At 41.2% G+C, this 16,998-nt stretch overlaps 1 protein-coding gene across 8 annotated transcripts in view; it reads left to right on the top strand.

Moving 5' to 3' along the window:
• Positions 1-16,998, top strand: part of LOC133631145 (microtubule cross-linking factor 1-like) — a 132,642-nt gene that overhangs the window by 7,286 nt on the left and 108,358 nt on the right. For all 8 annotated transcript variants that reach the window (XR_009821404.1, XR_009821405.1, XM_062023241.1 and 5 more), the window contains exons 2-3: positions 6,539-6,763; positions 12,410-12,568. Coding sequence is in view for 6 of the 8 variants with exons in the window: in XM_062023241.1 (XP_061879225.1) it covers positions 6,539-6,763; positions 12,410-12,568 (384 nt within the window). In the remaining 2 variants the exon portion in view is untranslated. The remainder of the gene's footprint in view (positions 1-6,538; positions 6,764-12,409; positions 12,569-16,998) is intronic.

Genomic DNA, 16,998 nt, shown 5'->3' with positions numbered 1-16,998 from the left:
AAAGCGCATTGGTGAGGTCACTCACTGATGTTGTTCGAGAAGGCCTGGCTCTGTCTTCGTTCTAATTCATCCCAAAGGTGATTCAGGTCAGGACTCTGTGCAGGCCAGTCAAGTTCATCCACACCAGACTCTGTCATCCATGTCTTTACGGACCTTGCTTTGTGCACTGGTGCACAGTCATGTCGGAAGAGGAAGGGGCCCGCTCCAAACTGTTCCCACAAGGTTGGGCGCATGGAATTGTCCAAAATGAGCATTCAAAGTTCCTTTCACTGGAACTAAGGGGCCAAGCCCAACTCCTGAAAAACAACCCCACACCATAATTCCTCCTCCACCAAATTTCACACTCGGCACAATGCAGTCCGAAATGGACTGGATTCGTTGCACAGGTGGCAGTTCCACGCTGGAAATCACTGAGAGCGGCCCATTCTTTCACACATGTTTGTAGAAACAGTCTCCATGCCTAAGTGCTTGATTTTATACACCTGTGGCCAGGCCAAGTAATTTATTAATTTATTTACATTTATTGATTAGGACACCTTATTCTGATCATTTGGATGGGTGGCCAAATACTTTTGGCAATATAGTGTATGTACAGCCCGGACCCCGGCCAAATTCTTTTAACCCAATGCGGCCCCCGAGTCAAAAAGTTTGGGGACCCCCTGGATTAAAGTGACACTGCATTTGAAGGCAACTCACCTTGTTGACGATTGAAAGTATTATTGGCTTCCATGTATGACATAAACACATGGCGCACGATGTAAATATACAAAGCAGCGCTCTTGAAGGATCTCCTCCGGTTGGGGAGCGACGCAACCTAGAAGATGCTGCAGTCTGCACGAGTTGTCATCACAGACCTGATTACGCACGTGCGTGCGTGTCTGTGTCTTGGCCTGAGTATCAACACAACGTAGTTAATCAGCTTTGCTCTAATGCTGCTGCCCCGCCTCAGGACCCGATGATACTCATGTGTCCCATGTGTGCTCGGCTCAAACGCCCTCCTGCAGGGCCGCTGTCAGGCCGCCAGCTGGTCAACTCCTCAACCTGCTGCCACCCCAAACACACACACACACACACACACACACACACACACACACACACACGACTTAGTGTGTGGCATATATGCCTGTTTGCTCTTAGGTCAACTGTATTCACTGTGTTACAGCTGAGAAACAGTGGGGGTTCAAAGTCACTTCTCCAATCCCCGACTACAACATTCAGTACGCTTGCAAAATCCAGTAAGATTAAATGCAAAAAAATGTAATGCTCTTTCTCATATTTACACTTCAACATTTTGCTGTTTGCCACTGGCAACTACCAGCATACTTGTTTAATTGTTGGTGTAATATGCTGTACTCAAAGGAGTCACATTTTTGGGAGTAAAGGATAATTTGTGGAAATTTACAGGAAAATTGCAGGAATGTTTATTTAATTACAAACATAATTTATTTTAGGGTGCTTATCATAAACCAGGGGTGTCCAAACTTTTTCCACTGAGGGCCGCCCACGGAAAAATTAAAGCATGCGGGGGCCATTTTGATATTTTTAATTTTCAAACCATAACAAAATATATGGATTTTTTTTAATTTTATTTCCCCCCCCCCCACCACCTTTAGGGCTTCCGGGGACCATAAAGGGTCTAAGTCATTAAAATGTTAAAAATAAGTCAAATTATTATAAGTAATTATTATAATTATAATTATAAAACCAGACACGCGACCCGCTATTTTGCGGCCCCCACCTTAATATGAAAATGTAATGTTAGTGCGGCCCGCGAGTTTTATATGAATGGAGATTGACAGCGTCATACTTGCCAAGCCTCCCAATTTTTCCGGTAAACTCCCGAAATTCAGGGCATCTATTCTATCGAATGTCTGCTGATTTTCACCCTATCAACAAAAATAAGGGTGTGCCGTGATGGCACTGTCTTTAGCGCCCTCTACAGCCTGTATAAACAGCGTGCCAGCTCTGTTACATGTTGTATGAGGCTTCTGCAGACACACATAAGTGACTGCAAAGGCATACTTGGTCAACAGCCATACAGGTCACACTGACGGTGACCGTATAAAATAACTTCAACACTGTTACAAATATGCGCCACACTGTGAACCCACACCAAACAAGAATGACAAACACGTATCGGGAGAAAATCCGCACTGTAACACAACATAAATGGTGTTACCATTTAGTGGTCAATTGTACGGAATATGTACTTCAATGTGCAATCTACTAATAAAAGTTTCAATCAATCAGTCAAACACAACAGAACAAATACCCAGAATCCCATGCAGTCCTAACTCTTCCAGGCTACATTATACACCCCCGCTAAACCCCCACATAACAATCCCCCCCGTGCGTCGGTTGAGGTGGGCGGGGTTTGGTGGTAGCATGGGTGTATAATGTAGCCCGGAAGAGTTAGGGCTGCATGGGATTCTGGGTATTTGTTCTGTTGTGTTTATGTTGTATTACAGTGCGGATGTTCTCCCAAAACGTGTTTGTCATTCTTGTTTGGTGTGGGTTCACAGTGTGGCGCATATTAGTAACAGTGTTAAAGTTGTTTTATACGGACACCGTCAGTGTGACCTGTATGGCTGTTGACCAAGTATGCCTCGCTGTCACTTACGTGTGTATGGTAGAGCCGGCGTACATCATGTGACTGGGCCGGCACGCAGACGCGACGACAGGTTGTAGAGGGCGCTAAATGTTCTATGGTTCAAGCTGACAAACGTATTGATTTTGTCTGATTAGTTCATGTTGCCATCTTCTCATCCTAACGGGTCGGAGAGAAAATTAATGAACCTAATCAGTGCAGTAGACCACCTTCAATCACCCACTCTGTCTACTTTTCATCCATTTAAAAGCTTTTACTTAGTGCACTGTAACCCCCTCCTCCCCATCCTTTCAGCGTAGTTGCCTTTGCATTTCCTGACAAGACTCTGTTAATCAATACACTTCATTTCTTTTACAAGCCTCAGTCAGCAGAGGAAACCGTAAATGTGATCATTTATTTGTCAATGGACGCGTCTGCTGCAAATGTATGTTTAATAGCTTCATCATTTATGATTCCACGTTCAGGAAAATTCGACAGTTATTCTGTGTCCAGTTTCCGGAGCAAAAGCAGGGATGAAGTCAGAGTGATGAGCGTGTAGTATTACACAGGAAGTAGTCCACCCACAGACCCGTGATGGAAGAACAATAAGTCCACTTAAGTCAGGGGTCGGCAACCCGCGGCTCTAGAGCATCAAAACATCAAAAATGTATGAAAAATGGAAAAAGATGAGCGGAAAAAAACATATTTTTTGTTTTAATATGGTTTCTGTAGGAGGACAAACATGACACAAACCTCCCTAATTGTTATAAAGCACACTGTTTGTATTAAACATGCTTCACTGATTTGAGTATTTGGCTAGCGCCGTTTTGTCCTACTAATTTTGGCGGTCCTTGAACTCACCTTAGTTTGTTTCCATGTATACCGGTAACTTTCTCCGACTTTCTAGGACGTGTTTTTATGCCACTTCTTTTTCTGTCTCATTTTTTCCACCAAACTTTTAACGTTGTGCATGAATGCACAAAGGTGAGTTTTGTTGCTGTTATTGACTTGTGTGGAGTGCTAATCAGACATATTTGGTCACTGAATGACTGCAAGCTAATCGATGCTAACATGCTATTTAAGCTAGCTATATGTACATATTGCATCATTATGCCTCATTTGTAGCTATATTTGAGCTCATTTAGTTTCCTTTAAGTCCTCTTAATTCAATTTATATCTCATGACACACTATCTGTATGTAATATATGGCTTTTAATTATTTGCGCCTCCAGACAGATTTGTTTTTGTATTTTTGGTCCAATATGGCTCTTTCAACATTTTGGGTTGCCGACCCCTGACTTAAGTCAACAACACAAACGTATCCACCACAATAAATGAAAAAATATCATTTTCTAAATTAGATCACTGTTTAGTCTTAACAGTAAAAAAAAAAGTGTACCTCGTTATGAAGGCCAAACCATCTCAAACATGTCCCATATTAGAAAAATCATGCAATAATATACCTGGCTATTGGCAAAGACTTCACAGTGCGATACGTGTTGCGATACTTTTGCGACGATACAATACAGTACTACTATGTTATACACTATATTGCCAAAAGTATTTGGCCACCTGCCTTTACTCGCATAAGAACTTGAAGCGCCATCCCATGGAATTGTCCAACATGTTTTGGTATCCTGGAGCATTCAAAGTTCCTTTCACTGGAACTAACGGGCCGAGCCCAACTCCTGAAAAACCAACCCCACACCATAATTCTGGGGGGAAAAAATAGAAAAAGAAAGAAAATAGAAAAGTTAGTATAATGAGGGGTTTGTAAACCGAGGTTCCACTGTATATCCATGTCGATATTTGTTCCCGCCCTTATAATACTGTTCCACTCCAGTCCTATAGGGGGCCGATTGCCACACGCAGCAGATATGTTTTTGCACACACTTTAGCAACACGAGCGTAGCTACAGTGCTAACATTACACTCACATTTTTACAGCAACATCGTGCTAGGATAGCAGATAGTTGGCATTGGAGCATGTCGTCCATGAAGTGCTGGGTGTTTTCACAGAGCAGGCTAATTTTGCTCAGAGGTGACATCATGTCCACGAGCAAGGAGGTTTTTTCCTTCATGATGTCATGGAACGACGCAACTTGAAAAGCAAACGTTTTTTCTCTCGTAAGTGGAGAGAGAAGACAGATTTTTCTCACGTTTGGTGCTCATAAACAGGCTCTACGGACGCATGTTACTGTTAGAACTACAAAACCCAAAACCAGTGAAGTTGGCACGTTGAGTAAATAAAAACAGAATACAGTGATTGGCAAATCCTTTTCAACCTATATTCAATTGAATAGACTGCAAAGACAATATATTTAACGTTCGAAATGGAAAACTTTGTTATTTTTTGCAAAACTAGCTCATTTAGAATTTGATGCCTGCAACATGTTTAAAAAAAGCTGGCACAAGTGGCAATAAAGACTGAGAAAATTGAGGAATGCGCAACAAACATTTATTTGGAACAGGAATTTAGGGATTTCACCATCTACGGTCCGAAGTCTGGAGAAATCCCTGCACGTAAGCGATGATATTACGGACCTTCGATCCCTCAGGCGGTACTACATCAAAAAGCGACATCAGCGTGTAAAGGATATCACCACGTGGGCTCAGGAACACTTCATAAAACCACTGTCAGTAACTATAGTTTGTCCCTACATCTGTAAGTGCAAGGCAAGGCAACTTTATTTGTATAGCACTTTTCATACACAAGGCAGACTCAAAGTGCTTCACAGACAACAAAGTGAAATGAAAGAAAATAAAAGCATTAAAATGCAGACAATAAAAATAAAAACAGCGCGGACGTTAAAAGTTAAAAGATTAAAAGATTTAGCTGAAAGCTACGGTGAACATATTAGTTTTCAGTCTAGTTTTAAAAGTAGTCAGAGTTGGGGAAAGTCTGACATCTTCAGGAAGTTTATTCCAGCTATCTGTTGCATAGTGACTGAATGATGCTCTCCCTTGATTTGAGTTTACTCTGGGAACCGCTAACAGATTGGTCTCAGAAGATCTTAGTGATCTAGAGGGCTTATCTCGTGGGGTGCAAGTTAAAACTCTACGAATTTATCAACAACACCCAGAAACGCTGCCGGCTTCGCTGGGCCCGAGCTCATCTAAGATGGGCTGACGCAAAGTGGAAAAGTGTTCTGCGGTCTGACGAGTCCACATTTCAAATTGTTTTTGGAAACTGTGGACGTCGTGTCCTCCGGACCAAAGAGGAAAAGAACCATCCAGACTGTTATTGGCGCAAAGTTCAAAAAACAACATCTGTGATGGTATGGGGGTGTATTAGTGCCCAAGGCATGGGTAACGTACACATCTGTGAAGGCACCATTAATGCTGAAAGGTACATACAGGTTTTGGAGCAACATATGTTGCCATCCAAGCAACGTTACCATGGGCGCCCTAATTGGGTTATTTTTTTAACCCAACATTTTTTAGTGTGTAAGGTCAAACATTCAGAATTTGACCAAAAATGTTGATCTCTAGTTAGAACATTATTAAAAAGTCGCATTTACATAATTGGGGACATTTGTGCAAACTAAGAAGTCTGCACTTTTTTTCCAATTCATTTCCAAAGCTCAGCATTACTAAACAAAATGACCCCCCCTCCCCACTTCACAGCCCCTTCCAACTCCTCCAAACCCCCCCATTCTTCACGCGGAGGTCGTTCCATGTTGAAAAGGAGATAGTAATATTGTGGAATCAGTGAGAGATAAGATGCTTAGTTACATCATAAGCACTGCTGGAACTCAATAATCATATGAATGTATTAGCATAATCCTCTAAGGTACGCTCTATTCTACTCGGTTCTTGTCCAGTAGTGATCATAATTTGTTCAAAACATCATCGCATCAACTGTACAAACCATAATCTTTCACTCTGCCATATTCTCTGTATTAAATATAAATACAGAATTGTTTCACTCATCCTTGCGCTCCTTTTCCAGGACGAGGTGGAGGAGCTGCACGCCGAGATGGAGGAGCTGCGCGACACCTACATGGACGAGGAGGTCTACCAGCTGCAGGAACTGCGGCGGGAGCTGGACCGCTCCAACAAGAACTGTCGCATCCTCCAGTACCGACTGAGGAAGGCCGAGCAGAAGAGCCTGCGGGTTGCACAGACGGGCCACGTGGACGGAGAGCTCCTGCGCAGCCTGGAACAGGACCTCAAGGTGTATGTTGTTGTAGTTCAACGCCATGAAATGAACTTCATGCATTAGAAGCAGCTCTACTTTAGGTTATGACCAAGTACTGGTGTGTACTGTAGGGTAAAAGTCCGTAGACCCCTCACATTGGATATACTTTGGAGTACTCAGTGTTAGGGATGGGAATTGATAAAATGTTTCCAGTTACGATCCCACTTTCGATTCTGCTTAATGATTCGGTTCCTTATCGGTACTTTTAGCGATTCTTATTAGGAAAAAAAAGGTGGATTAACATACATTTTGTTCAGTTTAGAGCAGGGGTGTCAAACTCATTTTAGCTCAGGGGCCGCGTGGAGGAAAATCTATTCCCAAGTGGGCCGTAATGGTAAAATCATGGCATGATAACATAAAAATAAAGACAACTCCAAGTTGTTTTCTTTGTTTTACTTTGGCCAAAAATAGAACAAGCACATTCTGAAAAACGTACAAATCACAAATAATCCTCTGGACAAAACACTTCAAGTTTGTTGAAAGTTCTGAGGAAATTTGTGCAGCTTCAAAAACACGATGGGCCCCATTCGGCAATACAATTTCCTCTTATCTTTCTTCCTAAGTGATTTCCTAAGAGGAGTCCATTCAAATTCATGACGTGTTCTTAAACGCCCAAATTGTTCCCACCTGCTGTTCTTAAGTTGCTGAATGCCAAATGGTTAGCGCGTGCGCGTCTATCATAATTTGCATATAAACACGCCCTTATTTCCCCAATATGTATAGGTAAACGCCCTTAATTCCATAATTTGCATAGGCAAACGCCCTTAATTCCTCATATAAGGGCAGAAATCCGGTGGAAAAGCCAAACATCAAACACACGGAGAAAACACAAGCAGAATACAGAAGAGAAATTCGTATTATCCCGCGGGGGAAATACATACTGTCAAAACGTAAGATTAAGAAAGGGGGGACTGCAGCGTTAAAATAAGTATTCGTCACTTGGGGCAAATAGGTCTGCCTGGTGGTGAAATATGCGCTCCCTCCCCAGCGCACTATCTGCGGCATCTTTCAGTAGCAGCAAAAGCTGTGTGTGTGTGTGTGTGTGTGTGTGTGTGTGTGTGTGTGTGTGGGTGTGTGTGTGTGTGTGTGTGTGTGTGTGTGTGTGTGTGTGTGTGTGTGTGTGTGTGTGTGTATTTTGAAATGTCTATATATTGCTCATTTTGCTATATGTCTGTCTTTATCTATCCATCTATCCATCTATCCATCTATCTGTCTGTCTGTCTGTCTGTCTGTCTGTCTGTCTGTCTGTCTGTCTGTCTGTCTGTCTGTCTGTCTGTCTGTCTGTCTGTCTGTCTGTCTGTCTGTCTGTCTGTCTGTCTGTCTGTCTGTCTGTCTGTCTGTCTGTCCGTCCGTCCGTCCGTCCGTCCGTCCGTCCGTCCGTCCGTCCGTCCGTCCGTCCGTCCGTCCGTCCGTCCGTCCGTCCGTCCGTCCGTCCGTCCGTCCGTCCGTCCGTCCGTCCGTCCGTCCGTCCGTCCGTCCGTCCGTCCGTCCGTCCGTCCGTCCGTCCGTCCGTCCGGCCGGCCAAAAATAGAACAAGCACATTCTGAAAAACGTACAAATCACAAATAATCCTCTGGACAAAACACTTCAAGTTTGTTGAAAGTTCTGAGGAAATTTGTGCAGCTTCAAAAACACAATGGGCCCCATTCGGCAATACAATTTCCTCTTATCTTTCTTCCTAAGTGATTTCCTAAGAGGAGTCCATTCAAATTCATGACGTGTTCTTAAACGCCCAAATTGTTCCCACCTGCTGTTCTTAAGCTGCTGAATGCCAAATGGTTAGCGCGTGCGCGTCTATCATAATTTGCATATAAACACGCCCTTATTTCCCCAATATGTGTAGGTAAACGCCCTTAATTCCGTAATTTGCATAGGCAAACGCCCTTAATTCCCCATATAAGGGCACAAATCCGGTGGAAAAGCCAAACATCAAACACACGGAGAAAACACAAGCAGAATACAGAAGAGAAATTCGTATTATCCCGCGGGGGAAATACATACTGTCAAAACGTAAGATTAAGAAAGGGGGGACTGCAGCGTTAAAATAAGTATTCGTCACTTGGGGCAAATAGGTCTGCCTGGTGGTGAAATATGCGCTCCCTCCCCAGCGCACTATCTGCGGCATCTTTCAGTAGCAGCAAAAGCTGTGTGTGTGTGTGTGTGTGTGTGTGTGTGTGTGTGTGTGTGTGTGTGTGTGTGTGTGTGTGTGTGTGTGTGTGTGTGTGTATTTTGAAATGTCTATATATTGCTCATTTTGCTATATGTCTGTCTTTATCTATCTATCTATCTATCTATCTATCTATCTATCTATCTATCTATCTATCTATCTATCTATCTATCTATCTATCTATCTATCTATCTATCTATCCATCCATCCATCTATGATATTAATGTAACATTAGACAATAGAATTAAGGGAACTTGTCACACTTAAGAACAAATAAGCCACCCTAAGAGTGCTCTGGAGCACTCATAGATTTTGTTCTTACCTACGAACAAATCCCAGCTAAAAAAACATTAGTGAATACAAAAATCTCCTTAAAAACTTCGTAAGTGGGCCTAAGAACAACATTTGTTCTTAAGAACGGTTGCTGAATGGGGCCCAATGAGCGTAGACTTCTTCTCAGTGTATCTACATTTTGGGGGAGTAAAGGTGCCAAATAACGATGTGTTCGAAGCAGAATACATAAAACGGCAGGTTTTAAGTTTGATGTGGGTCGAGGAGGAGGAGCCACAGTCACCCTTTACCGTATACCTCCTGCTTGGCCTCGGTACAAACCGTTTGCTTGCCTAACAGAATTGCTATTATGACATCTGTTGACACATTTAGAACAGGAGTTTCTTTCGTAAAACATTTTTTTATACTTGGCAAACTCATCACGCAGGCCGGATAAAACCTGTGGGCCGTACGTTTGACACTCCTGGTGACTACAATTGAACATTCACCTACCGAAAAATGGGTGCTTTGAACGCAAACTTAGTCACTGCTCGGTGACATTTGTCTAGCGGCAGACGTGAACTGGAGCTACTACTGCCCGCCTCAGAGCAAGTTGGAATCGGTCTCTCGTCATGCTCATCTAAATGAGAAGGCGTTCATTTCAATTCACGATGAGAGGAGACATGAAATGAAAACTCATTTGCAAAAGGAGTGGAGAAAAACAAAAGAAGGCGAGTGCACAAGTAAGTGCACAAGACGCGGAACTTCTTTTGTGGTAAAATCACTCTTCGCAGAGAACAATACGTGCACGCGTACACAAGCACGAAGCAATAGGCGTGAGGCAGCATGAGATAATGATCAGACAGGGCTGGACAGAAATAAGAGACTCATAGGCAACCGGGTGGAGGTGTGTCCCGGTTGCCAATCAGGCAGCCTCTGTAGCAGAACCTCCAGGTTCTGTAACAGCTTCTTTCCTCAGACCATCAGACTCTTGAACGCTTCAAAATAATCCCCTCAATTTCCCCCCAAAAATGGATTAACTCGCTGGAATATAAAGACAATATAACATACATCCATAAACGTGGATGCATATGCAAAAGTGCAATATATTTATCTGTGCAGTAATCTATTTATTTATATCTGCACCTTTTTGCTCTTTTGTCCTGCACTACAAAGAGCTAATGCAACAAAGTGTCGTTATCTGTACTGTAAAGTTCACATTTGAATGACAATAAAAGGAAGTCTCTAAGTCTAAGGGAGCCTGTGCTCGGGAGGAGGAAGTGAACATTACAAAATAAGGGCACAGGACAGGAACTAAAATACCAGACACAGAGAAAAAGCAAACACAGTTACAAGGATTCAAGACGTACGTCCTCCTCTTAATGAAATAGCAACCTTGCAATTATTACAATGTTGCAATCTTTTCTTGTAAAATTTTGCCAAAATTTTGAGTGTTTTTGTAGTGTGGGCGGCATGTTGCTGCCATCATTCCCACCCACAGGTTTGAAAAAATGGCAAGCGACTTAACAAGAATACGGTTTTCGATTACCATCCCTATTCAGTGTAGCGGTAAAGTCCTATACTCTACTGCTACATGGTTGCCGAATATAAATGAAGCTAGTTCCGACGTGTGCAGCCGGTAATAATCGATGTCCAGAATGATTTCCGTGTTTAACCAAAATATTTATTAACTGACAGTCATGTAAATTATACTCACTTTGTAACAAAAATGGAAAATAAACGTGAGCAAACAAATCCTGAGCAAGATCCCAGCCCCTCCCTAAGTAGACTGGCACTTGGCCTTGAGCCAACACCTTTAGTGACGTCAAATTGATGACGTACAGAAAGAGTAAAAGGCTCTAACAAGCGGTATAGATTTACTATTGACAGCCATTTTTGTCTAAACAGCTAGCGAAATAATCATGTCTTGCCAAGGGTCAAGTATGGGGGTGGTTGCGTGCACAAGTGCACTGCAAAAAGTCAAGTGTTCATAAACCAGAAAAAAATCAAATAAATTAGGGGTATTTTATTTGAACTAAGCAAAATTATCTGCCAATAGAACAAGAAAATTCTGCTTGTCAAGACTTTCCAAAACAAGTAAAATTAGCTAACCTCAATGAACCCAAAAATACCTTAAAATAAGTATATTCTCACTAATAACAAGTGCACTTTTCTTAGTAGAATCATTTTTTTAGACCTTTTTGCTCAATATGTTGAAAAATATTCTTAAATTAAGTAAATGCTAGTGCCATTATCTTAACATAATGATATGCGCTCGGCATCATGATTTTTTTTTTCATGCTTGAAGTAAGAAATTATTACTTTTAAAAAAGTAGTTTTATACTTGTGAGTGTTGATGACACAGCTTTGCAACAGTTGATATTCTAGTTTCAAGCATGTTTTACTCAATATACACTACCGTTCAAAAGTTTGGGGTCACCCAAACAATTTTGTGGAATAGCCTTCATTTCTAAGAACAAGAATAGACTGTCGAGTTTCAGATGAAAGTTCTCTTTTTCTGGCCATTTTGAGCGTTTAATTGACCGCACAAATGTGATGCTCCAGAAACTCTATCTGCTCAAAGGAAGGTCAGTTTTGTAGCTTCTGTAACGAGCTAAACTGTTTTCGAATCATCAATTAGCCTTCTGAGCCAATGAGCAAACACATTGTACCATTAGAACACTGGAGTGATAGTTGCTGGAAATGGGCCTCTATACACCTATGTAGATATTGCACCAAAAACCAGACATTTGCAGCTAGAATAGTCATTTACCACATTAGCAATGTATAGAGTGTATTTCTTTCAAGTTAAGACTAGTTTAAAGTTATCTTCATTGAAAAGTACAGTGCTTTTCCTTAAAAAATAAGGACATTTCAATGTGACCCCAAACTTTTGAACGGTAGTGTAGGTCATAAAATCTCAGGAACAAGCTGTAATATCTTACTGAGATCATTTAGGACCAAAACCCTTAAAACAAGTAAAACACTTTAACATAAAATCTGCTTAGTGAGAAGAATTATCTTATCAGACAGAAAATAAGCAAATATCACCCTTATTTGAGATATTTAATCTTACTTATATTTCAGTTTTTGCAGTGTGCTACCAGTAATAGGGAACTGTGGTTCATTGATGACTAGATGGAATAAAATGTGAGGGCTGACCAAGCTGAATGTGCATTCCTCAGGTGGCCAAAGACGTGTCCGTGCGTCTCCACAACGAGCTGGAGAGCGTGGAGGACAAGCGCAGCCGGGCCGATGACGAGAACGAGCAGCTCCGCCAAAGGATCATCGAGGTGGAGATCTCCAAGCAGGCGCTGCACAACGAACTGGAGCGTGCCAAAGAGGTAAGGACACAGGAAAATAACAATACATAAAGAGGAATACCTGGTAAGACTTTGAGAGAGAGGAGCGTTTAAGATTGCTCCTATAGGAAGTAGGCAGAGGGGAAGGGAGAAAACATTCTACCATTTTCTTTTTGGGCGGGGAGTGTTCTCCCTCAAGGTTTGTCCCAGAAAAACAAACTCTGTCTCTAATTCTGCAGCAAACAATCATGCAACACCACTTTATATTTTATATATAAGTCACTGTATGGCAAATAATCATGTTTCTATTAATATAAATACCTGTATTATAACAATACACCTGCACCACACTTCATTAGGTGCAGCTAAATAGGTCCAATACAAGAGCAGTGTCAAAAGTGTTGAAATATTACTTAATAATACCTTCATCTTCTATTATACCGCTTACTCCCTCTTGGAGTCGCAGGAAGGCTGGAGCCTATCCCAGCTACACCCATGGACAAGTCGCCACCTCATCACAGGGCCAACACATATAGACAGACAACATTCACACACTAGGGACCATTTAGTGTTGTCGATAGTACATATCAATAATGCATAGTTTATGTATCATAATTATTATTATCCATCCATCCATTTTCTACCGCTTGTCCCTTTAGGGCAGTGTTTTTCAACCTTTTTTGAGCCAAGGCACATTTTTTGCGTTGGAAAATTCCGAAGGCACACCACCAGCAGAAATAATTAAAAAACGAAACTCAGTTGACAGTAAAAAGTCGTTGTCGCAATTGTTGGCTATGACTTTAAACCATAACCAACCATGCATCACTATAGTTCTTGTCTCAAAGTTGGTGTACTGTCACCACCTGTCACATCATGTCGTGACTTATTTTGACTTTTTTGCTGTTTTCCTGTGTGTAGTGGTTTGGTTTTTGTCTTGCACTCCTATTTTAATGGCTTTTTCTCTTTTTTTGGTATTTTCCTGTAGCAGTTTCATGTCATTTCTACTTTGTTTTAGCATTCAAGAATATTTCAGTTGTTTTCATCCTTCTTTGTGGGGACATTGTTGATTGTCAAACCTAAACCCCCCCCTCCATATCCCACACCCCGGATTGTAAATAATGTAAATAATTCCATGTATATACTCTAATGATTATCTTATGTGATGACTGTATTATGATGATAGTATATATCTGATAGTATATATCTGTATCATGAATCAATTTAAGTGGACCCCGACTTAAACAAGTTGAAAAACTTATTCGGGTGTTACCATTTAGTGGTCAATTGTACGGAATATGTACTTCACTGTGCAATCTACTAATAAAAGTTTCAATCAATCAATCAATCAATTCAATCAATCAGTCAATCAATGTTCGGATGTACATTGTGGACGCCATCTTTGCTCCACAGTAAGTCTTTGCTGTCGTCCAGCATTCTGTTTTTGTTTACTTTGTAGCCAGTTCAGTTTTAGTCTCGTTCTGCGTAGCCTTCCCTAAGCTTCAATGCCTTTTCTTAGGCGCACTCACCCTTTGTTTATGTTTGGTTTAAGCATTTGACACCTTTTTACCTGCACACTGCCTCCCGCTGTTTCCGACATCTACAAAGCAATTAGTTACCGGCTGCCACATACTGATATGGAAGAGTATTCAAATTACACGGTTATTACTCTGCCGAGCTCTAGAAAGCACCGACACTCAACAACACATCATTTGCAGACTATAATTACTGGTTTGCAAAAAATATTTGTAACCCAAATAGGTGAAATTAGATAATCTCCCACGGCACACCAGACTGTATCTCACGGCACACTAGTGTGCCGCGGCACAGTGGTTGAAAAACACTGCTTTAGGGGTCGCGGGGGGGGGGGGGGGGCTGGAGCCTATCTCAGCTGCATTCGGGCGGAAGGCGGGGTACACCCTGGACAAGTCGCTACCTCATCGCAGGGCCAACACATATAGACAGACAACATCCACACACTAGGGACCATTTAGTGTTGTTGATAATACATATCAATAATGCATAGTTTATGTATTATAATTATTATTATAATAGACTATAATAAAGTGAAGTGAAGTGAATTATATTTATATAGAGCTTTTCTCTAGTGACTCAAAGCACTTTTACATAGTGAAACCCAATATCTAAGTTCCTTTTAAACCAGTGTGGGTGGCACTGGGAGCAGGTGGGTAAAGTGTCTTGCCCAAGGACACAACGGCAGTGACTAGGATGGTGGAAGCGGGTATCGAACCTGGAACCCTCAAGTTGCTGGCACGGCCACTCTACCAACCGATCTATACCGCCCCTATATTAATCTAATAATTTAGATTAATATGCAAGTTGAAAAGGTATGTAAAAGTAAGGGCACACTATTTTTGCTCAATGAAGATTATTTTGTTGTTTTAAATGTAAATAATACATCCATTAAAATCATGAAAGTTTAAAGTACAATATAATACATTTTCATGTAAAGCACAAAATAGCGAGCCACAATTCCAAATCAAAATATTTTGTGGTTTTAAATGTTAATAAAAACAATACTTATGTTTAAAAGTGAAATACATTATAAAATGTTTTTTTATATGACTCAATGATGTCAAATAATATTAAAGGATTGTAAGAATATGGGGAAATTAAAGGGATGTATAGGTTGATTGGCAACACTAAATGGTCCCTAGTGTGTGAATGTTGTCTGTCTATCTGTGTTGGCCCTGCGATGAGGTGGCGACTTGTCCAGGGTGTACCCCGCCTTCCGCCCGAATGCAGCTGTAAGAGGCAGAAAATGGATGGATGGATGGATGAACTATTTTGAGTAATCAAATTTATTTGGATTACATTTTTAAAATATTGAATGATTTAAAATATAAAATGGTTTATTCAAATGTTTAATTTTCTTTTTTTTTAGTTTAATTAGTGTTTGGTTTGAAATTGTAATAATATATAAAACAATAATAATAATTTTAAAAATTCAGCAGTTTAAAATCGTAATCATATTTTTACATAAATACTAGAGATGTCCGAGCATGGCTTTTTTTGCCGAAATCCGATATTCCGATATTGTCCAGCTCTTAATTACCGATTATGATATCAACCGATACGATATATACAGTCGTGGAATTAACACATTATTATGCCTAATTTTGTTGTGATGCCCCGCTGGATGCCACCAACTCAAGTTATGGAAAAAAAAGTGCCAACATGGCACTGCCATATTTATTATTAAAGTCACAAAGTGCATTTTTTTTTTTTAATGCTTTAAAACAGCAGCTTGGAATTTGGGACATGCTCTCCCTGAGAGAGCATGAGGAGGTTTTTGGTGGGCGAGGTTGGGGGGGCAGGGTATTCGGGGGGAGGGGGTGTAGCGGGGGGTGTATATTGTAGCGTCCCGGAAGAGTTAGTGCTGCAAGGGGTTCTGGGTATTTGTTCTGTTGTGTTTATGTTGTGTTACGGTGCGGATGTTCTCCCGAAATGTGTTTGTCATTCTTGTTTGGTGTGGGTTCACAGTGTGGCGCATATTTGTAACAGTGTTAAAGTTGTTTATACGTTCACCCTCAGTGTGACCTGTATGGCTGTTAACCAAGTATGTATTGCATTCACTTGTGTGTGTGAAAAGCCGTAGATATTATGTGATTGGGCCGGCACGCAAAGGCAGTGCCTTTAATGTTTATTGGCGCTCTGTGCCTCTCCTTACATTCGTGTACACAGCTGCATTTTAAAAACTCATAAATTGTACTTTTTGAAACCGATATCGATAATTTTCAAAAACCGATACCGATAATTTCCGATATTACATTTTAAAGCATTTATCGGCCAATAATATCGGCAGTTCGATATTATCGGACATCCCGAATTAATACCAATAATGATTTGGAAAAAATAGCATATTCTTTAAGTTTAAATAAAAAGCAAATCTAAAATAACTAGAAATATTCTGTCATTTCAAATGTCAATGAGGATGTTAGGAACATTCTCTTCAAAGGTCCTCAGGACTTCTAAGCAGACATTTAAACCGTTCTAAACAGACCAAAGTGAAGTTTCATCTTCAGCTCCTCTGCTTCTTGTGGTCTTCTTCTTCTGCTGCCGATGGAAGGAGAAAACCGTGAGGGAATCTCATTGACCCAGTTAGTATCTGGCGCCGGTGGGACTCCACCAACGGAGAGGAAGGAAGGAGAGCAGGCGGGAGGAGACTCTGCCGCAGTGACACACATTCAACACTGCAGCGCTCGCATCTTCTGTTTAACATACTGTACATATAGCCGACTGCATGGGGATCAGGTCACTGTTGCGCTCACACCTTTTCAAAATTGTCACATCAACATACCTGACTTTGAATTGGCTGCAGCTGGATTGCGTTCGCAGTCACACAAGGTGCAATGTAACAAAAGTACATAGGTACAAAATTACACAAAAAACTTTTTTGTGTAAGAGATGGTTCTTACTTGCTGACAGTTTCGGCTGACGTTTGAGCCTTCGTC

This window comes from Entelurus aequoreus, linkage group LG16 (assembly GCF_033978785.1).
Source record: "Entelurus aequoreus isolate RoL-2023_Sb linkage group LG16, RoL_Eaeq_v1.1, whole genome shotgun sequence".
In the NCBI taxonomy this organism is placed as follows: Eukaryota; Metazoa; Chordata; class Actinopteri; order Syngnathiformes; family Syngnathidae; genus Entelurus; species Entelurus aequoreus.
Note: the sequence above shows the minus strand (reverse complement) of the source record. Positions and strands in the feature narration are given on the sequence as shown.